At 56.9% G+C, this 24,267-nt stretch overlaps 1 protein-coding gene across 2 annotated transcripts in view; it reads left to right on the top strand.

Annotated features, from left to right (window-relative positions):
- Positions 1-24,267, top strand: part of LOC100090796 (vascular endothelial growth factor receptor kdr-like) — a 156,029-nt gene that overhangs the window by 108,272 nt on the left and 23,490 nt on the right. For both annotated transcript variants that reach the window (XM_029067183.2, XM_029067184.2), the window contains 13 exons: positions 2,658-2,766; positions 5,533-5,826; positions 6,256-6,402; positions 8,334-8,459; positions 9,471-9,577; positions 12,185-12,320; positions 13,261-13,365; positions 14,398-14,511; positions 16,925-17,013; positions 17,749-17,914; positions 18,110-18,207; positions 18,820-18,942; positions 19,054-19,165. In XM_029067183.2, the coding sequence (XP_028923016.1) occupies positions 2,658-2,766; positions 5,533-5,826; positions 6,256-6,402; positions 8,334-8,459; positions 9,471-9,577; positions 12,185-12,320; positions 13,261-13,365; positions 14,398-14,511; positions 16,925-17,013; positions 17,749-17,914; positions 18,110-18,207; positions 18,820-18,942; positions 19,054-19,165 (1,726 nt within the window). The remainder of the gene's footprint in view (positions 1-2,657; positions 2,767-5,532; positions 5,827-6,255; positions 6,403-8,333; positions 8,460-9,470; positions 9,578-12,184; positions 12,321-13,260; positions 13,366-14,397; positions 14,512-16,924; positions 17,014-17,748; positions 17,915-18,109; positions 18,208-18,819; positions 18,943-19,053; positions 19,166-24,267) is intronic.

The following is a 24,267-nucleotide window of genomic DNA, read 5'->3' as shown; positions in this document are numbered from 1 at the left end:
TAACGGTGATATTTGTTAAGCACTTACTCCGTGCCAGGCGCTCTTCTAAGTGCTGTGTATACTGGGACTCACAGTCTTAATCCCCATTTTACAGCTGAGATAGCTGAGGCACGGAGAAGTTAAGTGATTTGCCCAAAGTCACGCGGCTGATAAGTGGCGGAGCCGAGATTAGAACCCGCGACATCTGACTCCCCAACCCGGGCTCTTTCCACCGCACCTCGGTAGTGGAAAGAGCGCAGGGGTGGAAGTCAGGAGAGACGAGTTCTAGTCCCAGTTCTGGCCCTGGCCTGCTCCTGTGGCCTTGGGCAAGTCGCTGCATTGCTCTGGGCCTCAGTTCCCTCATTCGTATAATGGGACTCGATCGGTCTTATTATTCATTCCAGTCTCGCATTTTCTTCTGCCTTCGGGACATCTCTACAAGGATGTCCCACCAAGACCTCAAACTTAACATGTTCAAACCAGAACTCCTCTTTCCACCCAAACCCTGCCCTCCTCTTGACTCTCCTAGACGGTGGACGGTACGACCGTCCTCCCTGTCTCAGAAGCCCATAACCTCGGCGTTAGCCTCGACGCGTCTCTCTTATTCAGCCCACAAATTCACGCCGTCCCCAAATCCTGCCGGTTCAACCTTCCCATCATTAAATCTGCCCTTTCCTTTTCATCCCAAATGCTTCATTTACTGCCTCAGCCTCCTTGCTGACCTCCCTGCCTCCTGTCTCTCCCCACTCCAGTCCAAACTTCCCTCTCCTGCCTGGGTCATTTTACTGCAAAACCATTCAGTCCACATCTCCCCGCTCCTCAAGAACCTCTAGTGGTTGCCCATCCAAGTCCTCATCAGACAGAAACTCTTTACCGTGGGCTTTAAAACCCTCAATCGCCCCGCTCCCTCCTACCTTACCTCCCTGATTCCCTTCTACAACCCAGCCTGCACACTTCGCTCCTCTAATGCCAACCTACTTACCGTACCTTAATCTGATCTATCTTGCGGCTGACTTCTCGCCAACGTCCTGCCTGGGCCTGGAATGCCGTCTCTCTTCCTCTCTAATTGGCCATCACTCTCCCCACCTTCAGACTTATTTAAATCTCATCTCCTCCAAGAGGCCTACCCTGACTGGGCCCTCATTTCCTCTTCTCCCGCTTCCTTCTGCCCACCAGAATCTTCCAGCCTACAGGGGAGACAGACGTTAAAATAGATTGAAGATAAGAGAAATGTAATAATAATAATGTCGGTATTTGTTAAGCACTTACTCTGTGCAGAGCACCGTTCTAAGCGCTGGGGTAGATACAGGGTCATCAGGTTGTCCCACGTGAGGTTCACGGTCTTCGTCCCCGTTTTCCAGGTGAGGGAACTGAGGCCCAGAGAAGTGAAATGACTCGCCCACAGTCACACCGCTGACAAGGGGCGGAGCCGGGATTCGAACTCATGACCTCTGACTCCCAAGCCTGGGCTCTTTCCACTGAGCCACGAGTATAAGGATGTGGATGTAAGCACCCTGAGGCTGGAGTGTTTATCAAAGTTGCTAAGGGGTTTATAGTCAAGTGCCTAGTCAGTGCAGAGAGGGGAAATGAGGGTTTAGTCTAGGATGGCCTCCTGGAGAAGATAATAATAATAATGGCATTTATTAAGCGCTTACTATAATAATGATATGTGTTAAGCCCTGGGGTGAATTCAAGCAGATCGGGTTTAACACAGTCCCTGTCCCACGTGGGGCTCCCAGACTCAATCCCCATTTTACAGATGAGATAACTGAGGCACAGAGAAGTAAAAAGACTTGTCCAAGGTCACACAGCAGACTTGGGGCAGAGCTGGGATTAGAGCCTAAGACCCTCTGACTCTCAGGCCCGTGCTCCATCCCCTGCGTCATGCTGCTTCTCATGATATGATTTTAGGAGGGTTTTGAAGGCGAGGTGAGTGGTGGACTGTCAGATAATGAAGGGGCAGGGGGTCCCAGGCCTGTGGGCAAGGGGTCAGCGGTGGGATAGACAAAATCGAGGTACCAAGGAGCAGAGTTTGCTTGCCTAGCCCACCCCCTTCCCTGCCACCGTGGATGGATGCAGGAGGAGTTCAGTGACCCTTGTCCCGAACCCGTTAAGAGGGAAGCGGGTGAGCTAGGAAAAGGATGAGTAAGGATCTCCTGACCCCTGAGCTCGGCTGGTCCGGTCGGCCATCGGCAGCCGCCGGTCCCGGGCAGGGTGGGGACCGTGGAAAATAAGGGCCTCTGGCTCTCCGCGGGTTGAGTTTCCGAGCACGGGGGCATCAACTAGAGGAACGGCCCCAGCTCAACGTACCCCCAAGTCCACAGAAGAGGGTCTGGAGAGAGGGATGCGCACTGAGGGCCGAATTTGGGCTCTTTGAAGCTCTTCCCAACATTCCCACTAACCAGCCTTCTTCAGGACCCGGAGGGAAAGGGATGGGGACATTGGTGAATCAACAGCCAGCCACATTGGGCCCCCCCCGGCTCTGACTGTACGTTCTATCCGTTCCAGGAGCAGGTTTGAAAGGGAAGGAGGGGGCGACCGTTGGCTCCAACCGGGATAGGGATGGTGTTCTCGGTGGATTTCAGTGATCTTACCTCTTTCCCGAAGCCGGGGCCCAAGGAGAACCGGGAGTGAAACCAAGCCAGTGGGATCATCTGGTTTCCCCTCTTGTCCCTCAGACCCTGAGTATTCTGACCGTTACCTCAAGCAACGTGTCGGGCGTGTACTTCTGCGTGGCCTCCAACAAGATCGGCGGCGATGAGAGGGGCATGAAGTTCTTCATCTCAGGTCAGTTCCGGCCAGGGTTGGGGAGGGGGTGGAGGTGAGGGAGGAGCCGTCCGACTCCCCAGGCTGTGCCCGACTGCCATGACCCCAGCGCCTTGGCACTCAGTGAGCGCTTTAACAAATAGTAATAATATTAATAACAAGCAGCGTTCCCGGGACGGCTTAAAATTGGGAGTGATGTGTAGGTAATTATAATTGTGGCATTTGTTAGGCATTTACCGTGTGCAAGAACTATACTAAATGCTGTGGTGTACACAAGATAATCAGGTGAGGCGCAGTCCCTGTCCCATATAGAATCATACCCAGTCGACTCACTCTTGATGACCAAATGGACGTTCTCAACCCCACCCTCTCTACTGAACTCAACTCACTCGCTCCCCTATCCCTTCGTCGATCTCGTACCGCTAACCCACCGCCCCGGATCACCTGCACAGTCCGCCTCCTTCGCCCTTGTGCTCGAGCCACAGAACGCTGCTGGCGGAAATCGAAACATCAGGCCGACTTTATCCACTTCGAGTTTATCCTTGCGTGCTTTAACTCTGCCAACTCCTCTGCCCGGCGAAACTATTTCTCCTCCCTTTTTGACCCCATGCCCATCGCCCTCACCAGTTGCTCCAGTCGCTTAACTCCCTCCTCGGGCCCCCTTTCCCCCAGCCTTCCCCATCCCTTGCCCTCAGTGACCCGGTCATCTACTTTATTAAGAAAATCAATGCCATCGGGTGCGAGCTCCCTATAATAGCCCCCGCCCCTCCTCGGTCCCCTTTCCGGCCCCCTCTTCAATTCTCCCATCCTTCCCAGCAGTGTCTCTAGAGGACATCCCCTACCTCCTCTCAAAAACCACCCCCTCCACAGGCACGTCGGACCGCGTTCCTTCATGCCTTATCAAAACCCTTTGCCCTCTCCCTCCTTCCCTCCCTAACAGCCATCTGCGACTGTTCGCTTTCCAGTGGCGTCTTCCCCACTGTCTTCAAACATGCCCACGTCACCCCTCCGGAAAAAAACCCTCCCTCGACCCTACGGCTCCCTCCAGTTGTCGTCCCATCTCTCTCCTTCTGTTCCTTTCTGAAATCCTTGAGCGAGTCATCTACGTCCGCTGTCTCAAATTCCTCTCCTCCGATTCTCTCCTGGCCCCCCTCCAATCTGGCTTCCGTCCCCTTCGCTCCATAGAAACCGCCCTTTCAAAGGCCGCCGGGGATCTCCTTCTCGCCAAATCCACCGGCCTCTACTCCATCCTAATCCTCCTCGAACTCTCAGCTGCCTTCGACACTGGGGACCACCCCCTCCTGGAAACGTTCTCCAACCTCGGCTTCACTGATTCCTCTCTTGGTTCTCCTCTTATCTCTCTGGCAGTTCATTCTCGGTCTCCTCGGCGGGCTCCTCCTCTGACTCCCACTCCCTGACTGTGGGGGATCCCACAGGGTTCAGTTCCGGGTCCCCTTCGATTCTCCATCTACACTGACTCCCTTGGAGAACTCATTTGCTCCCTTGGCTTCAACTACCGCCTAAGTGCCGATGATCCCCAAATCTCCATCTCCTCCCCCGATCTCTCTCCCTCTCTCCAGGCTCGCATCTCCTCCTGCCTTCAACACATCTCTACTGGGATGTCCTCCCATCGCCTCAAATTTAACGTGTCCAAGACAGAGCTCCTTATCTTCCCACCCAAACCCTGTCCTCTCCCTGACTCTCCCGTCACTGTAGACGGCACCACCATCCTTCCTGTCTCACAAGCCTGTGACCTGGGCACTATCCTTCACTCCTCTCTCTCATTCAACCCACGTATTCAATTCGTCACCAAATCCCGTCGGTCCCACCTTCACGACAACGCTAAAATCAGTCCTTTCCTCTCTCCATCCGAAGTCCTACCGCATTGATCTAATCACTCATCCTCCCCCACCTAGGTTACCGCATCAGCCTCCTTCCTTACCTCCCAACCTCCTGTCTCTCTCCACTCCAGTCCACTCCATTTCGCTCCTTTGCCTGGAACATTTTTCTACAGAATCGTTCAGGACAGGTCACCCCCCTCCTCAAAAATCTCCAGTGGTTGCCCATCCACCTCTGCTTCTCACCACTGACTTTTCTTCTCTGCCCGCTGGCCGTCTCCAGTGGGCCGCTCTGCTGCTCTAGCTGTGGGTCCCGGGTTAGTGGATTCTGGGGCAACTGAGGCATCTGAAACATCGTTAAAGCACCAGCTGGAAGGCATCTAGAAAGGTCCCCCTCCAGGCAGCCCTGCCTGGGACTCATCCCGAAAAGACCGTGCTTGCCAAGTCTCCCCCAAGGGACACCGTCTCCCCTTGCCAGCCTCCCTTGGCCGTACCGCCCAAAGTGAATGGGGATGAAGACTGTGCGCCCTACGTGGTACAACCTGATCACCTTGTATCTCCCCCAGCGCTTAGAACAGTGCTTGGCACATAGTAAGTGCTTAACAAATGCCAACATTTCATTTTTTTTAACAAATACCATTAAAAAAATAGAACTCTAGGGCCCTGGGAGCCAGCAGAGAGAGAAACTACCTGCCAGAGCAGGGGATTCAGGGCTGCTGGGCCCAGCGCCTGGAGAGATCCTGAAATATGGTCCAAGGGCGGGATCTCCGGGCCTGTCTTGATTCCCTGGCCCTCGATCCGGCCCACACCCCTTTCGGCCTCGGTGGTCGTCCCCTCTCATCGGTGGTCAAGTGCTGCCCACAGTGAGCGCTCGATAAATCCCATTAATGAAGATGATGACGGTCACGGGGACCTACCTTCTCTCCCCACCCCCCTCCCCGACTCCCAGACGTGCCCGACCAGCTGGAGACCGAGCCGCAGGTCTCGGCCATCGCCGGGCACGACGCCGTTCTCCGCTGCCGGGCGGCCAGGGTCATCTTCGACCACCTGCTGTGGCTGGACCCCTCCGGCGGGGTCGTCCCCGGCACCTCCACCCAGAACCAGAGCGACAGCTACTCCATCTCCCTGTCGCTGGTGATCCACAACGCATCCCGAGAGCACGAGGGGAAGTACAGCTGCAGGGCCAGGAGTCGGTACAACGCCACCTTGGAGCAGGAGCGGAGCACCCGGCTTCAAATCAGAGGTAGGTCTCGGGGGGCCCCCGCCCTCCCCCTCATCCCCAGGGTGGCCGGAAGCACCGCCGTGAGGGGGGTGGTCCCTTGGCCGGGCCTATGTCCCGGTGAGCGTTTGGATCTCTGGACCCCAGGATCATACCGCGGGCTCAGGCCAGGTGGGCGGGGATCCCGGGCTGGCCGGCAGCCGTCCACTCGGTGCAGCGGGCCGGGGTGGGCCCGGGGAGCTTCGGAAGAAGTGAGCGTCGAGGAGGGAATTGAAAGCAACGAGATGCCAGGTCACCCGCCTGCCCCTCCCTCAGCCAACTCTCGCCTGTCCGCTCTCACACCCGGGTGTCCGATTTCCCTCCCGGTGGGCGGGTCGGGCGGGGCCGGGGCCCCGGGTCAGTGGAAGGGGCCGGTTGCCGAGCCCGGTTCCGGCCGGCCCGTGTCCACCACAGAGAGGGTGGCCCCCTACGTGCTGGAGACCCTCGCCAGCCTGACGGTGAACAGCAGCGGCAAGATCGTGCTGGAGTGCAAGGTCGGGGGAACGCCGGCTCCCGGAATCACGTGGACCAAGAACGGCTATTCGGTGCTGCCGGCCTCGGGTGAGTCCGACGGGCTTGGGCAGGGGCAGGGACGGGAACCCCAGCGCGGCGTCTCGTCCGCCGGCCCGGTTGGGGCCAGAGTGGATCCCGATAGGGTTGAGGGTGGGGACTCGGTGGGAGCTCAGCAATCACCTGATGGGTCCGACTGGGGTGGGGGTCATCCGACACCCCTTCTGGCAATTCCAGTAGAATGATAGGAATTGGGGGGGCAGAACAGGGCCCACCCAGTGGAGGAGAGGAGAGGGGAAGAGCTCGTCCGCACGCGGTTTGGCCCTGCCACCTGTACCCCCGACCTCCCCCTCACATTTCCTTGGCTCCCTACCCAAGGACGCCCGACGCGACACCCTGCACGGCTCCCACGCCCCTCCCGACGCATCAGTGCCCCCAGCTGACCCTCCCACTCCCAGCCAGCATCCTTGGGTCAGAAGCGAGGGTCCTCCGTCACCCAGAGCCGTCCGGGCGGCCGCCGCGAGTTCATCTGTCCCACTCAAGGGCGGCAGGAGACTCAGTCCGTCCTCAGAGATACAAATAGGCTCGCGACCGGCAGCCCCTTGGCTCGGCTCGGCTCCGGCTATGGAGGCTTGGCTGGCCTAGCTTGGCCCTGTCCCTACTTTGGGCATTGAGCAAGATAGCACATAGCACCCTCCAGGACCCTCTTTTTTCATGGTATTTGTTAAGCGCTAACTATATATCATTCATTGTTCTAAGCGCTAGGGTAGATAAAAGTGAATTAGGTTGGACCCGGCCCCGGCCCGCGTGGGGCTCACGGTCTAAGTAGGCTCAGAGTCTTTCCCTCCCCTTCCCTAAATAGAGGGAAAAAAGGCTAACCTGGGCCCAGGGCATATGTTCTAAATGTTTCTGGTCCTGCCGAGTGGGACGCCGGCCGCCGTGCTGGACTCCTGACCCCTGACCTTTAGCCAGGGCCTGAGGCTGTGAGAGGTGAATCCGGGCATATGTGTTCGTGCGTGTGCTGTGGTTGCACTTGTTTGTGGGTGTAGGCCTGTGCATGTGTGAGCACGCACCAATACATGTGCGTGCCCGTGAGTGCCCCCGTCCCCCACCTAGAAGACGGGGAATTTGGAAGAATTTCAACCATCCAGTGCCGGCTCTGACCTTCGGGCCATCCTGCTTTCCCTTGTGACACATTCGGGCCTTCCCTCTGTGTCTGCTCACGAGCCAGATTGGGTCTCGTCTCCCTCTCCTTTCCCCCTCCCATCCAGATGGGCCTGACCCCTTGAATCCCTTGGCTCGGCGTCTCTAGTTCTGCCGTCGTCTCTGGTTAGTGGATCCGGGTGTGGATCCCAGCTCCCTCACTGGAGTACGGCAGCTCAATGGTAGCGGCTGCGGGTATTGAGTTCTCCCCGGGCGCAGGTGCTTGGGAAATGCAGACCCAAAGTTGTGTCCTGCCCGCAAGGAGCGGACACTAATGGGGGAGGCAGACATAAGCGTATTTGCAGACGGGAACGTCGGGATAAATCACCGAAGGGGCCCAAGTGCACGGGCACACGTTCCCGAAGGGCTGAGGATCAGGAAAGGGTAAGGATCCTCGTGGGAGAGATGGCTGATGGTGGGAGATCAACAGAGAAGGCTAATCGGAGGAGGTGGAATTTCAGGAGGCCTCCCTTCTTGTGCCCCCGTCCTGCGTCCCGGCCAACGTCTCCGTCAGCTCCCTGAGGGCCAGCTCCCCGGGGGGCCCGGTTCCCGGTGCGGGGACCAGTTCCCTGGCTCATTCTGGTGGCCAGGGTAGCAGAGGAGGGAACTGCAGGAGGCTGGCTGTGACCGGGAAGGTTGGAGGTACTGGATTTGTAGTTTGAAATCTGGAATTCCCAGATTTCCCAGGGCCAGCCACTCCAAGGGACGTGGTTGGGGGAAAGCGACTCACCCGGGCAGATATCTCGACCGCTCAGGGAGGGCTCCTCCGTCCGCTGCAGGGATTTCCCTGGAGAACCGCACCCTGGTGATCGAACGTGCCAAGAAGGATGACGAGGGCACCTATGAGTGCCAGGCGACCAACGAGGTGGGGCAGGCCAGCACGTCGGCCGTCATCACCGTGGAGGGTGAGTGGGGCGGGCAACGGTGGGGGGGGGATGGCAGGGGAGGGGAGGGGAGAGGAGAGAAAGAGACACTCCCCAACTTTCCACCACCCCATCGGTATCTACCCTTTGAGTTCAGAGGAAGGAGCTGCCGGGGAAGCGTATGTACAGACATCTGCATACACACACACACATAGAGGTACACACACCTGTATACACAAATAGGGCAAATACGTGCACACAGATATACACGCAGGCCTGTTCAAATGCGCACATATGCCTGCATATGAAAATATGCCTGCGTAATCGTACATAGAGCGCACGTACAAATGCGTACGCACATTCGTAGGTGTACGTGTATATATACAAATAAAACATGCAGAAAGATGCATGACCACCTGCAGAAGTTGTGCAGCTTAATGAAGCGAAAGCGGCCCCATCCATCCCCAAGAGCTGGAGGGGGCCGGGCCGAACGCAGCGGACCCGCAGGTCCCAGCTGAACAGTCGGTCAATGGTATTTATCGAGTGCATACTTAATGTTGGTATTTGTTAAGCGCTTACTATGTGCAGAGCACCGTTCTGAGCGCTGGGGTAAACACAGGGGAATCAGGTTGTCCCACGTGGGACTCACGGTCTTAATCCCCATTTTACAGATGAGGGAACTGAGGCACAGAGAAGTTAAGTGACTTGCCCACAGTCACCCAGCTGACAAGAGGCAGAGCTGGGATTCGAACTCATGAGCCCTGACTCCAAAGCCCGTGCTCGTTCCACTGCGCCAAATTTGTGCAGAGCACTCTACGAAACATTTCGGTGCGGCACTATGGCGGAGCTGGTAGAAAGCTTCCCCTGCCCACAGTGAGCTTAGAATCTAGAAGGGGAGGCGGATGTTGACGTAAATCAGTAAATGATGGATGTGGCCATAAGGGCTATGGGGTGAGGATGGGAGGCCTTTTAAGGCAGTCGTTTCTGCTTCTAGCATTTGCCTGGAAAACCCTGTTTCTTTCCCCAAATTTGTTCCCGGGGCCTCGTTTCCAGGCTTGGAGGAACGATCCAACATCGAAGTCATCATCCTGGTCTGCACCGGCTTAGCGGCTACCCTGTTCTGGCTCCTCCTGACTCTCTTCATCCGGAAGCTTCGAAAGGTGAAGGGCGGCGGTTTGGTCCGGGCGGTGCCGGGGCCTGGTCCACGGCTCTCGTCCGCCGGGGCCCGGCCCACACCGTCTTAACCCACCCAGCCCAGTCCTCGGCTCTCACCCTGGTGGGTCTCGGTCCCTGGCTCCCCCACGCTGGGGCCCAGTCCGTGGCTCTCACTCGGCGGGGCCCAGACCACGACGCTCACCCGGTGAGGCTCGGTCCACGGCTCTCACCCTGCGGATGCCCGGGTTAGCCCGGCCTGCCACGGACGAGAGGACGAGAGTCCGTTCTGCGGGCCCGACCTGTTCGGATGCCCTTTAAATCCCACTGGTTATGCGAACTCTTCCCCAAAGACCGCAGTCCAGCAGGGAGAACGGGCAGTGAATCCTCGCTTTACAGTTAAGGAAACTGAATAATAATAATACTGTGTGCAGAGCACTGTTGTAAGCGCTGGGGTAGATCCAGGGTAATCAGGTTGTCCCACATGAGGCTCACCGTCTTAATCCCCATTTGACAGATGAGGGAACTGAGGCCCGGAGAAGTGAAGTGACTTGCCCACAGTCACCCAGCTGACAAGTGGCGGAGCCGGGTTTCGAACCCATGACCTCCGACTCCCAAGCCCGGGCTCTTTCCACTGAGCCACGCCGCAGTTAAGTGATTTGTCCAAGGTCACACAGCAGACAAGTGACTGAGCTGGGATTGGAATCCGGGTCGTGGACTTTCAGGCTCGGGCTTTTTCCACTAGGCCAAGAGGTCCATCACACCCGTCTTCACCCTCCGGTTTTGGCGGGGGCCGAGAGGGCCAGCCCATAGCAATCAGTCAATCAGTTGTATTTATCAAGTGCTTACTCTGTGCAGAGCACTGTACTGAGCACTTGGGAGAGTATGATAACAATATAACGACACATTCCCTATATGGCAGGGTGGAAGATGTGGCTTTACTAGGTCTCACTGGCCTATCCAGCCTCTGTGCGGCCCAGTGGAAAGAGCCTGGGCCTGGACGTCAGAGGACCCGTGTTCTAATCTACCTGCCTGCCGTGCGACCTCGGGCAAGTCACTTCCTTCCTCTGGGCCTCAGTTTCCTCATCTTTAAGGTGGGGATTCAATCCCCGTTCTCCCTCCTACTTAGGCTGTGAGTTCCAGCCGGGACATGGACTGTGTCTGATCTGAGCGGGACATAGTAGGCATTTAACAAATGCCAAATTATTTTTATTTACGGCACCGCTTTCCCCCACCAGGCCTGTGGTTCAGCGTTCCCTTCTTCGGAGTGTGTGATTTGGCTGCCCTCCCTCCGGCAGCCAGTCAGTAGTATTCTTTGAGCCGACTGAGCCCAGCCCACCACACCGAGAAGCCCAGAGGAGGGTACAGCCCTGCCCTCCAGGAGCTTCCAGTCTAATGGGAGAGAGAGACGGAAAAAAATTCCAATTAACGAGAGCAGGAGGAAGAAAAGTAGAATGAACGTCTTTTATTCCTAAGGGTGGCTGTTGAGTCGACACGACCGGGGTGATGTGAATTAACTGGGGAAGGCTTCCTGGAGGTGATGAGGTTGAGGAGGGCACTGAATATGGGGAGGGCTTGAGTCTGGTGGTGCCAGAGTCCGTCCTTGCCGTTGAGCCTCCCCATTAGGGGAACTGCAGTCGATTAGTGGTATTTATTGAGCACTTACTGCGCGCAGAGCATTCTAATCTAATACATATATATTTATAATATAAGACCCAATCCCTGTCCTCAAGGAGCTTCCGGTCTTCTGCACCAAATCCAGCCTTCTCAAACCTCTCTCCTGTTTCTGGTGCCTGCTGAGGGGCGGGTAGGGGCCCCCTGCCCTCTTGGCTGGGGTGATGGAGGGCAGGCTGGGTACCTAGGTTCTGTAACAATTCAGTCAGTCAATCAGCGGTATTTATTGAGCATTTCCTGTGTGCAGTGCACTGTACTAAGCTTCTGAGAAAGTACAGTCCAGAAGAGCTGGTAGATAATAATAATAATAATGTTGGTATCTGTTAAGCGCTTACTATGGGCAGAGCACTGTTCTGAACACTGAGGGAGATGCAGGGTCATCGGGTTGTCCCACATGAGGCTCCCGGTCTTCATCCCCATTTTACAGATGAGGTCACTGAGACCCAGAGAAGTGAAGTGACTTGCCCACAGTCACCCAGCTGACAGGTGGCAGAGCAGGGATTCGAACCCGTGACCTCCGACTCCCCAGCCCGGGCTCTTTCCACTGAGCCACGCTGCGACTCTAGATACGTCCCCTGCCCACAAGAAGCTTGCATAGGAGAGGGAATAGGAATCCATGACCTGCCAAAACCCGGGGAACCCTTTCCCCCCACTGCCCGCCGGGGCCCTTCCGATCTGGGGTGGCCAGGAAGCTCTGACCAGCGATGGAGGCCGCTGTGTCCCACTGGCTGCCCCGATCCACCGTCCCCTTTACCGAGAGGCCCGAGTGAGGACCGGGCCTCAGTCCTTCCCGGTCCGGTGGGCCCCCCCGGAAAAAGGTGTGGGTTGCCCAGGGAGGGAGACGCAGGGCTGGGGGGCGCGGGCTAAGCGTGCCCCGGGGGTGGGGGGTGGGAGCAGGCCCGGTGACCTGTGGGGGGGGGCGGCCGTCTTCCTTCCTGCAGCCCAACGTCTCAGACATCAAGACGGGGTACCTGTCCATCATCATGGACCCGGAGGAGGTGCCCCTGGACGAGCAGTGTGAGCGGCTTCCTTACGACAGCAGCCGGTGGGAGTTCCCCCGGGACCGGCTCCGACTGGGTAGGTGGCCCGATGAACCCAGCTCCGCCGCCTCCCCCCACCTCTCCCCGCCACGGGTCCCTGGGAAACCAACCCAGCGAAGGGGAGGCCAGAAAAGTGACCCCACATTTCCCTGAGGGTGGGATTCCCCTTCTTCCTGGGGAGGGGTCCTGGCCTGGGTCGATGGAAAGCCACCCGGCTGCCCCTCACCGCCACCACCGAGCCCCAACTCCCTCTCCTCCCACCGATCCTCCTCGGTGGGGAAATCAACACAGCCCATCGTCGGAGAAGGGAGGCCACCAGTCAGGAGCCCTGGGCCGGGTCGGCTCTGTAGGGAGACTTGAAAGAGGAGAAAGTCCAGTCCGGCCTGTGGCTTAGATCCGGAGCCTCCGGTGAAACTAAGGACAGTGGTATTTATTAGGTGTTTTCTCTGGGTCAGTACAAGATAATCAGGTTGGACAACAGTCCCACACGGGACTCACGGTCTGAAAGAGAGTCCAGGAATCGAATCCCCATTTTCAGATGAGAAAACCGAAGCACAGAGAAATGAAGTGACTTTCCCAACGGGCAGGTGGCAGAGCGGCATCAGAACCCAGGTCCTCCGACTCCCGGGCCTGGGGTCTTTCCATTAAGCCACGCTGTTTCTCGTTGTGTGGCCCGGGAGGGAGAACGGTCTGGGAAGCCCAGGAGGATCAGGGGGCCGGACCGAGAAGCTTCCTTCGACCTTTCCCTGCTGTTTGGGTCTGTTATCCTTCACCCTCGAAGGCCAAACTCCCCAGAGAACCAGGATGAGATGGGTCCGCTCTTCCTGTGGCCCCCGCTGCCTTTCATCCCCTCTGGGCCCTGACCCGTGGGTGATCTGCCGTCTCCGGGCCGGGCTCTGCGGCTCGGCCCCGTGCCCCTCGGGAGCGGAGGTCGAGACCAGTCTCCGGCTCCTGACTCTTGCCCTTTGCTTCTGCAGGAAAAACTTTGGGACACGGTGCTTTTGGAAAAGTGGTGGAGGCTTCCGCTTTTGGCATTGACAAGTCTTCCACTTGCAAAACGGTGGCCGTGAAAATGCTGAAAGGTACACGTCCCCCGCCGGTTGCACGTGCGGCGAGGGCCTGGTGGCTGGCTTGACCTATGGTTGAGGCTCGGGAGGGGAGGGTGGCCGGGTAGGGCCCAGCCCCTCCAAAAGGACAGGATCGTGTGGCCCGGAGGGGAGAGCGGGGCGGCCGCAGGACCGGGCGTGGCCTCGGGCCCGGGCTGGCGGTCAGCACAGTGGCCTTGGGGAGACTGGTCGCCCCGGCACCGGGCCTCTTGGGTTCCATCCCAAACGAAACTGCAGCAGGGAGCTCAAAACACAATGAGCCACCTCTCTGCCACCAGGGCAGCCCAGCTAGGCACGGGCTGGGCTCGAAAGGAGCATGGGAACCGCAAGTCCCCTGCCTCTGACCTGCACCTCTTAGCCACGCAACCCCGGGAGCGACGCTTCTTCAGTAGTATTAAATACTTCTTCAATAGCATCTGTTAAGCATTTACTACGTGCCAGGCGCCGTTCTGAGCACTGGGGTAAATACAAGACGATCAGGTTGGACACAATCCGTGTCCCACCTGGGGCTCAGAGTCTTAATCGCCATTTTACAGATGAGGTAACTGAGGGACAGAAAAGTGAAGTCACCAAGCAGACAAGGGACGGAGCAGGGATTAGAACCCAAGTCCTTCTGAATCCCAGGCCCGTGCTCTATCCACTAGGCCATGCTTCTGGGGCGGGGGGGGGGGCGGGAATTCTGCCATCCCTTTTGTTCTCCCATCCCAGTGCTCCAGATGCTTCCCAGTGCTTCAGGGCCGGGACACTCCCCCAGCCTGCTAGGAGAGAGGGGAGGGAAGCAAGTGCTGGAGCAGCGGCTGGGACCCGGAGGGGTTAAGCGCGGACGAGACAGGCCGGCAGGAGAGAAGGCGTTGTTTGTCTGGAGAACTGGACCACAAATCACCAGCCTGCCGTGCTCCTTCCCTTCCGGCTGGGACCCCGTAAACAGGATCTCGTCGCTGCCCTCCCCCCTCTCTCTCCGCCCCCGAACACCGGCCCCTTCCAACGTTCTCCGTTTCCCCCGAGCAGAGTGCGCTACCACCAACGAGTGCAAGGCCTTGATGTCCGAGCTGAAGATCCTCATCCACATTGGACACCATCTCAACGTGGTAAACCTGCTGGGGGCTTGCACCAAGTCCGGAGGTGAGCGTCCCCCCCCGACCCGTCCCCCTTCCCCCCGACCCCGCACCCTTCAGACCCAAGTCCACTGGCTGTCCACCCGCCCCCACCAAGGCCAACCTTCCTGAGCTGGGCTACCCACTTCGGGAGATGATGGCCCACCGAAGGTAGGTTGCCCGTTGAAGGAGGTGGCTCACTGAGGGTTGGCCGTCCATTTAAAGAAGCCGCCCGTTTGAAGGTTGGGCTGCCCATTAAGGTAGGTTTCCCACTTGAAATGGGGGCCCACTGAAGATGGGTTTCCCGTGTGAAATGGTGCCTCGTTTAAAGTAGGCTTCCCACATAGGGAAGGTGACTCATTTGGGATAGGCTTCTCCCTTCAGATGGTGGCCCATTTCGTAGTAATAATAGTTACGTCAGTCCATCACTGATATTTATTGGGCACCGACGGTGTGCAGAGCGTGATACCGTGTACTTGGGAAGTACAAGGTAATAGAGTTAGGAGACGCCAGGGTTTTCATGAGGTACGTTGAACCCAGCCCCCATATTGCATGAAGGCTCCCACTCTCGGGGCGAGAGAACAAGTTTTAAACTCTCATTTTACAGATGAGGAAACTGAGGTCTAGAGAAGTGAGGTATCTTATCCAGAAAAAAAGGGGAGGTATTTCTAGAAGAAAACACGTACCCCACCCCATGGCTCGGCTCATCCGATCACCACCCTCCCTACGCCCCTAAGGCCTCCGGGCACACGTCCCCTGGGCCGGTCGGTAAGTTACGGCGTCTGGCCGAGCCCAGGGCAGAGAAGCCGAGGAGCCAGAAGCGAGCCCGGTCTCCTTGGAGTTTCCAACCCTTCCCAAGCCAGAGCCCGGACAGGAAGGTCACTGGGCTAAGATTCCTTGGCTAGTCGTGCAGTCACGGCGAGTTTAGAAAGTTCAGGTAAAAGCTTTGGCAAGCCTCCCTGCCTGAGGGTTGTCAGGATTATGTTAACATTTACATTAATGTGGGGAGCCCGGCTGTTAAAGCTGTCTGGGTGCATTAGGAAAATGGATGGGAAATCTAAGCCAGCCCCAAGGAGAGGCTCCCTCCCCCTCGCCCCCCGCCCCAGTCTACCCGAGGACACGCTGACATATCGGGCGTCGAGAGACCTCTTGCACAAGTTCATATATGCGATAGAAACCTCATCCGTTGAACTGCGGCGGAGCGGAAAGGCCCGGGCCTGGGATTCAGAAGACCTGGGTTCAGATCTCAGCTCCGCATTGGAGTCGGGGACTCGATGTCTTCTCCGTGTGACGTGATGACGGGCCGGAGACTCCCCCTTTCCCAGCTTTCTGATAATAATGACACCCCGAAGTGGACCGCCACTTGAGATATCCCCCAAACGCTTTCACAAACCTCGTCTCGTGGCGTAGGAGAAATAATGGTGTTTGATGCTGCTCACTTTGGGCCCAGCCCTGGGGTAGATTCATGAAAATCAGGTCAGGCACTGCCCCTGTCGTACGTGGCTTTCCCAGTCTGAAAGGGAGGAAGAGAGGGTATTTAATCCCCACTTTAGAGAAGAGAAAACTGAGGCCCAGAGAAGGAAAGTGACTTATCCAAGCTCACCCAGCTGGCGAGGGACTGAGCAGGAGTTAGAATCTGGATTTCCTGATTTCCAGGCCTGTGCTCTGGGCCTCACTATTTCAGTGCATCCCTGCGTCCATGTGGAAGAGAGAGCAGCGGGGCCTGGGGGAAAGAGCCCAGACCTGGGAGTCAGAGCACCTGGGTTCTAATCCCAGCTCTGCCACTTGCCTGCTGGGTAACCATGGGTGACTCGCTTCGCTTCTCTGTGCCTCAGTTACCTCTTCTGTAAAACGGGGGACTCAAAACCTGTTTCTTCCTCCCCATTAGACTGTGAACCTCATGTGGGACAGGGGCCCTATCTGACCTGGCACTACTCTACCGGCACCCGGTACTTGGCTCATAATTTTGTTTAGCAGCTACTAGTTACTGAGCGCTTACTGGGGGCAGATCGCTGTACTAAGCGCCTGGGAAATTACAATCCTACAGAATTGGTAAACACGATCCCTGCCCACAGGGAGCTTACAGTCTAGAGGGGGAAACAGACATTAAAAGACATTACCGTAAGCTCTCCGGGGGGCGAGGAACGTGTCTGGTTGTACTCTCCCGAGTGTTTAATACAGCGTTCTGCACATAGTAAGCGCTCAATAAATACCACTGACGGATCGACTGATTGACAGGGGAAGGAGCAGAGTATAAGGACGGACATGAATGCCGAGGGGGTGGGAATGGGGTGAGTATGCAAGTGCTTAGGGTTTCAGATCCAAGGGACCCAGAAGAGGGAGGGAAGACGAGACCTTATTCAGGGAAGGCTTCTCGGAGGGGCTGGGATTTTAGCAGGGTTTCGAAGATGGGGTCGGCTCATCCTCTGCGCCTTTGGCAGGTCCTCTGATGGTGATAGTGGAATTCTGCAAGTACGGGAACCTGTCCAATTACCTTCGAGGCAAAAGAGGGGACTTCATCGCGTTCAAGGTAGGCGTCCTGCCCCCAACCCAGCCCCCAGTCCACCTGGAGGCCTTGGCGCAAGAGGGCAACTGTCAGAAAGGCAGATGTGGGGAAGACGCGTCCTCTGTCCACCGGGCCCCCTTGGGCCCCCTTGGGCCCCCCAAGAAGCGGAGCTCTCCGCTTCGTGCCCGGCGTCCTATCCCCACCGTGGATCTGACGGGCTGCCTCGGCGATCTACAGAGCGGGACTGAGGACCAGAGAGGTTTAGGGACTTCTCCAGGGTTACACAGTGAGCCGGGGACAGAGGCAGGACCAGAACCTGGACCTCATCTCTCTGGCTGCCCTGAGGCCGGAGGTGGGAGCCGCCGGGGTTCTGCTCCCAGACCGTTGAAGTTGAGCGGGGGCCCGCAGGGGGATTCAGCTGGATTGTCTGTCTGCTCCGCTGCGCCCCTGCTCAGGTGTCCAGGTGAGGGAGGGAGGGAGGGGCTCCCAGAGGTTTACTTCCCCTTCTGCTGGGCCTTTCACCCCTTCCTAACTGCGACTGTCGGCGACGTTCGCTCACAGCCAAATGATGTCAGGTTCCCCGTTCAGGAAACGGGACATGGGGGTTACGGGGCAGCCTTCGGCCCCCGGGAGTCCCCCTACCACGGGTGGCTCGGCTGTGGTCTTCTCCTTCCCCCCCGGGTCCCCTCTCCCCGTCCCCCACCCCCACCATCCTCCCCTCGGCCCCCACCGGCGGCTCAGTGGGCCGGATCCTTTCAGTCCCAGGAGGGCTCAGAGCCAGGGGAGAAGAGCCTGGAGGACTCGAGCGGTGACCTGACGGAGCTCATCAAACGGAGGTTGGAGAGCGTGGCCAGCACAGGCAGCTCGGCCAGCTCCGGCTTCATCGAGGACAAGAGCTACAGCGACTCGGAGGAGGAGGAGGAAGGTAGCTGGCCCGTCTCCCTACCCCCGCCGCCCCTCTGCATTCCCCCACCATCCTCTTCTCCCCCACCCCACCATCCCCACCCTCCGGCTGTCTCTCCCCCCCCCCCCGCCCCCCGCCAGCCCCGTCCCAGCAGGTAGCCAGTCCCGCCTGGCCTCAGAGGCGGAGAGCGCCACTCACGAGCTCATTCTCTCCTAGATTCCGAGGACCTCTACAAGCGACTTCTCACCCTGGAGGACCTCATCTGCTACAGCTTTCAGGTAGCCAAGGGCATGGAGTTCCTGGCCTCCAGAAAGGTGAGCCCTGTTTCCCTCCACCCACTCAGCAGGGCCTTCTGGGCCTCCACACCGCTCCCTCTGTAATAATGATACTAATGAGGATAACCGCGGCTTTCGTTAAGCGCTTACTATGCGCCGAGCACCGGGCCAGATACGAGATAATCAGTCTCTGCTCCTATCCAGTTCTGAAGACCTCTTCGGTCTGAAGTGGGGACTCTTCTGCTCCTGGCATTGTCTATCTTCTATGGGTCTTTTTCCTCCCCGAATGTCTCTGTCTCTCTTCTAGGGGTCTTTTTCTCTCCGAGTGTCTCTGTCTCTCTCCGTTTCCTCTCTTTCTCCCCACATACCTATCTCTCTTACTCTCCCTCCCTCTCCCCACCACAGTCTCCAGCACGGAGATGCACTAGAATATATATAGGGCAATATATATTGCCCTGTAAATCTCCCTTAGAGAAAGCCAGACACCCATTTAACTGGGCCAAATTTCCATCAGCCAGTTGGCAAGCCTGTACTGATAGACACATACACAACACTCCCCCCCCCCCCAAAAAAAAGACACCCCAGCCCCCCTTTGGCAATGGTCCCGGCCCACCTCCGTGTCTCTCGCTATGGTTTCTCCCTTCCTCTCAGTGCATCCACCGGGATCTGGCCGCCCGCAACATCCTCCTTTCGGAAAACAACGTGGTGAAGATCTGCGACTTTGGCCTGGCCAGGGACATCTACAAAGACCCCGACTACGTGCGGAAAGGAGACGTGAGTGAGGGACCGGCCCGGGGGGAGCAGGGAGGGCCGGGCTGGGGGAGGCCCCCAGGAAGGGAAGCTTTTCCCCACCGCCCCCAACCCCGCCCCTCCTCGGTTTTCCAGGCCAGGCTGCCTCTCAAGTGGATGGCCCCAGAAGCAATCTTCGATAAGATCTACACCACGCAGAGTGATGTCTGGTCCTTCGGAGTCCTGTTGTGGGAGATCTTCTCTCTAGGTACGTGTCTTGGCTCCTCTCCCCTCCCCACGCCCCCTCCACCTACCCCCCAACCCTCCATACCCCTAGCTGGGACCAGTTGGCCACAGGCCTTCACGGAACACTCTCAAGTGCAGGGGATAGGCCTGGGTATTGGGCTAATCACCCTGCCAATGGTTTTGAGGGAGAGCATCTGTGGGAAGACTTGAGAGAGTACATAGAAGAATGGTCTGAGAAACAGCGTGGCCTAGAGGAAAGAGCTCGGGCCTGGGACTCGGAGGACCTGTGTTCTAATCCTGGCTCTGCCACTTATATGCTATGTGACCTTTTGGCAAGTCACTTCAATTCTCTGTGCTTCATTTACCTCATCTGTAAAATGGGGATTAAGCCTCGTGTGGGACAGGGACCGTGTCCATCCTGATTAGCTTGAATCTACCTCAGTGCTTAGGACGGTGCCCTGGCATGTGTTATTATTATTATTATTGTTAATAACAAAGCACTTAACAAACACCATAAAAAATAGGGTCCCGCCCTCACGGAGCTTCCAGTCTAATGGAAGCTTACAAAGAGTAGGAGCTGGAGGAAACTTAAGGGCCTATGGGTGGTCACCAGAGTGACGATGGTGGGGTCTCCTGTCAAGCGACAGATGAAATTTTACACCTCACAAACTGACTGTGAAGGCGGCTTTTAGGGGAATTAGGCGAGGTCGTGGAAATAGATGGGGAGGGCTTCCTGGACGAAGACGGCTTTCAGAAGGCTTTGAAAATAGGAAAAGCCAATTATGAGCAGACCGACTGGAGAGGGGAGGAAGTTCCTGGCAGAAGGAAGGTTAAAGACCCGAAGGGGGTTCCTGCCCTCGAGGGGCCGACAGGCTAGTAATAGGGGCAAAAGAGTCATCGGGGCCCAGGAAATCCCAGCTAGCGATGGAGAAAGGCAAATGGACCAGCAGTGAAAATAAGTACCAGGGCACCATCTCTCCAGAAGGCTGTGGACCTGAGGGAAAGCTGGCTGTGGATCCTTGCCGGACACAGCCACAGGTGTGGCTTCTTGGAGCTCCGGGTCAGCCTGGAGCGCTCAGCATCTTTGCTGAAGGTCTGACTGGGAGTTTTCTTAGCCTCATGGAGTCAGTGACGGGGAAAGACACTTGGAAGCCTGGGCACGGTTGCAGGCAGATGGGCTTTCTGCAAGGAAAGGACCCTGGCTTGGGCAGGCCTCGGTTTTCCCCACCGTAAAACGGGTTTAGCAGTCCCTCCTGACAACCTCGCTCCTCAAAACGGAGGTCCCGGGAAAGGCAGCCGGCAGCCTGCCAGGAGCGCCAGATCCAGGAGGGCCACGCGGGGCGTCGTCTCCATGGGGTTGGCACTCCAGGCTTGTGCTGGGCCTTTGGTTCCGGTTTCGGCCCCCAGAGCTGTCCCTCTCCTCGCTGAAGACTCCTCCCTGGAGTCCACACCCCTCTGAAGAAGTCCCATCTCCTCCCTGAGATTCCCCACCATCGGTGTTGCTCCGTCCGGGGCACGACCCCAACCTTCCAGCTCAGGGGGCCTTGGGTCTCTGGCCCAGCCGTGCGCTCCGCCGTACCATCCGCCACCCAAGACGGTGGAATAGGTTGGCCATAGGGGGATTCATTCATTCAACAGTATTTATTGAGTGCTCACTATGTGCGGAGCACTGTACTAAGCGCTTGGAATGGACAGTTCGGCAACAGATAGAGACAATCCCTGCCCAGTGATGGGCTCACAGTCTAATGACTTGAGAAGCAGCGTGGCTCGGTGGAAAGAGTCCGGGCTTTGGAGTCAGAGGTCATGGGTTCAAATCCCGGCTCTGCCACTTGTCAGCTGTGTGGCTGTGGGCAAGTCACTTCTCTCTGCCTCAGTTCCCTCATCTGGAAAATGGGGATTAAGACCGTGAGCCTCACGTGGGACAACCTGGTGACCCTGTACCTACCCCAGCGCTTAGAACAGTGCTCTGCACATAGTAAGCGCTTAACAAATACCAACGTTATTAATGATGTGGTCCTGGAACAGTTGACCGAGGAAAACTGAGCCCCCACCTGTCTCGGAGGCAGGGGGCCGGACCAGCTGACCCCTTGAGGGTCCTTCCAGGGCTGCTTGGTTTCTAGGAATCCGTACCGCTAGGTCTTTGCTGGACGGCCCGAGCCGACTCCATTCCATAGCCGGCTGACCTGCTTCGCTTCCTGCGTGGCCCCTCCCTGCCTCGGCCAGACTGAGAAATCTGGAATAGTGAGAATCTTCAGGAATGTTCCTGGCTGGGGTCCCTGCAGGATCCCAGTTACCGTCCACATCCCTGGAGTCGAGCCCCGGGGTGGAAGGATATAGCAGCAGCTCCGGGTGCCCCACACCCTTGACAGAGGAAATCACAGCTTCTGGAGAGGAACTGTTTTCCAGATAGGCAGGAAACCTAATTCAATTGATCCATCGGTGGTGTTTAGTGAGCACTTACTCCCTGCAGTGCAATCGATCGGTGGTATTTACTGAGCGCTTGCTGTGTGCAGAACAATTTACTGAGCGCTTGAGAGAGTACGGTATAACAGTGTTGGCAGCAGACACGTTCCCTGCCCACAGTGAGCTTTCAGGGTAGCGGGGGAGACAGACATAATCAAAAATTATGGTTATGAGGGAGGGGAGAATAAAGGATCCAAATTCAAGTGCAAGGGCGAGGTAGAAGGGAGTGGGAAAAGAGGAATGAGAGCCTAGTTGGGAAAGGCGGCCTCCTGGAGGAGACGTGCCTTCAATAAGGCTTTGAAGATGGGGAGAGTGACTGTCGGTAAGATAGGAGGAGGGTGGGAGTTCCAAACCAGCAGCAGGATATATTGTGTATAAATTTTCATTACCCTATTCATTTTGTTAATGAGATGTACATCACCTTGATTCTATTTATTGCTACTGTTACAATGAGATGTTCATCCCCTTGATTCTATTTATTGCTATTCACCTCTCCTCAGCTAAGCCCCCTTTTCCCCCCCTTTCCCTCTGCTCCTCTCCCTCTCCCTTCCCCTCCCCTCAGCACCGTGCTCGTCCGCTCAACTGTATATATTTTCATTACCCTATTTCTTTTGTTAATGAGATGTCCATCACCTCGATTCTCTTTATTGCTATTGTTCTCGTCCGTCCGTCTCCCCCGATTGGACCGTAAGCCCGTCAAAGGGCAGGGACTGTCTCTATCTGCTACCGATTTGTACATTCCAAGTGCTTAGTACAGTGCTCTGCACATAGTAAGCGCTCAATAAATATGAATGAATGAAAGGATATGGATGAGGGGTTGGCCGTGAGGAGGACGAGGTCAAGGTCCAGTGAGTAGGTGGGCATCAATTAATTAACGATGGTATTTGTTAAGCACTTACTATGTGCAGAGCACTGTTCCAAGCGCTGGGGTAGATCCAGGGTCATCGGGTCGTCCCACGTGAGGCTCCCAGTCTTCACCCCCATTTTCCAGATGAGGGAACTGAGGCCCAGAGAAGTGAAGTGACCTGCCCACAGTCATACAGCTGCCAAGTGGCAGAGCAGGGGTTCAAACCCGTGACCTCCGACTCCCAAGCCCGGGCTCATTCCACTGAGCCGCGCTGCTTCTCTTAGAGAAAGGGCATTAGAGGAGCGAAGTGGTGTAGGAGGAAATGAGAGAGAGAAGGTAGGAGGGGACAAGGTGATTGTGTTCTTTAAAGCCTAAAACCTCGCGGGAAGGAATCACTTGGGAGAAGGCAGTACAGCGGCTGATGGACGGAGCTTACTGAGAAGCAGCGTTGCCTGGTGGGCAAGTCACTTCATTTCCCTGAGCCTCAGTTGCCTCATCTGTAAAATGGGGATTAAGACTGTGGACCACGTGTGGACATAGATTGTAAGTTTAGATCAAATCTGTAGAGAAGCAGCGTGGCTCAGTGGAAGGAGCCCGGGCTTGGGAGTCAGAGTTCATGGGTTCGAATCCCGGCCCTGCCACTTGTCAGCTGGGTGACCGTGGGCGGGTCACTTCACTTCTCTGTGCCTCAGTTCCCTCATCTGGAAAATGGGGATTAACTGTGAGCCTCACGTGGGACGACCTGATGACCCTGTATCTACCCCAGCGCTTAGAACGGTGCTCTGCACATAGTAAGCGCTTAACGGATACCAACATTATTATTATTATTATTACCTACCCCACTGCTTAGTACAGTGCCTGGGACATAGTAAGCGCTGAACAAATACCATTAAAAAAAAGGCTGGTAGGGGCTGCCCAGGTCAGGCAGAAAATTGCTCCTCAGGCCCCGTGGCTGGAGGAGTTGGTCTGGGATCGAGTGAGGGTTTGCCTGCTTCCTCCCAGCCCACGTAGCCAGCAAGGTTCCCGGGGGAAGGATCGGCCGCGGCCGGGCGAAGCGTCGGCCTCGGCCCGGGGGAGGGTCGGCCTCGGCCAGGGGAACGATCGCTTAGTGCAGTGCTCTGCGCACAGTAAGCGCTCGGTAAATCTGATTGAATGACCAATCGGCCTCCTCTGAGTCAGGAAACCGCATGGCCTAGCGGCAAGAGCGTGCGCTTAGGAGTCAGAAGTCGAGGGTTCTAATCCCCGCTCCGCCACCTGTCTGCTGCGTGAACTTGGGCAAGTCACTTAACTCCTCTCTGCCTCGGTTATCTGTGAAATGGGGATGAAGAGTGTGAGCCTCATGGGGGACAGGGACTGCGTCCAACCTGATTTACCTCGTATGTAACCCAGTGCTTAGAACAGTGCTTGGCACATAGTAAGCGCATAATAAATACCAGTATTACTGCTATTATTGAAGGGCAATCGATCTAATCTCAAACTCTTGAAAGTATTAAATGGTACAACACCAAACCATCTAAGGCTTTCTGGGATTCCCTTTGACTTGGGGCTCCATCAGACCAAATCCCCAGGACAAGCATCCCCTTCCTCCTCCCTCCTCTTATCTGACTCCAGTCCATTCCCTGATTTCTCCCATTTCACTGCCGACCCCTACAGTCCCGCTGGCCTTGTTGCCTCCCCTGCCGGTTGCGGTGTCCTCGGTCCCACCGGTGGTTACCAGGGAGACCGCATCCTGCTGGCGGTTACCAGGGAAACCGCATCCTGAATTGGGGTTGGGGCCAGGAGACGGCCTTTCCGTGCACGGCACAGCCGCTTGG

Source organism: Ornithorhynchus anatinus, chromosome 6 (assembly GCF_004115215.2).
Source record: "Ornithorhynchus anatinus isolate Pmale09 chromosome 6, mOrnAna1.pri.v4, whole genome shotgun sequence".
NCBI classification, from domain to species: Eukaryota; Metazoa; Chordata; class Mammalia; order Monotremata; family Ornithorhynchidae; genus Ornithorhynchus; species Ornithorhynchus anatinus.
Note: the sequence above shows the minus strand (reverse complement) of the source record. Positions and strands in the feature narration are given on the sequence as shown.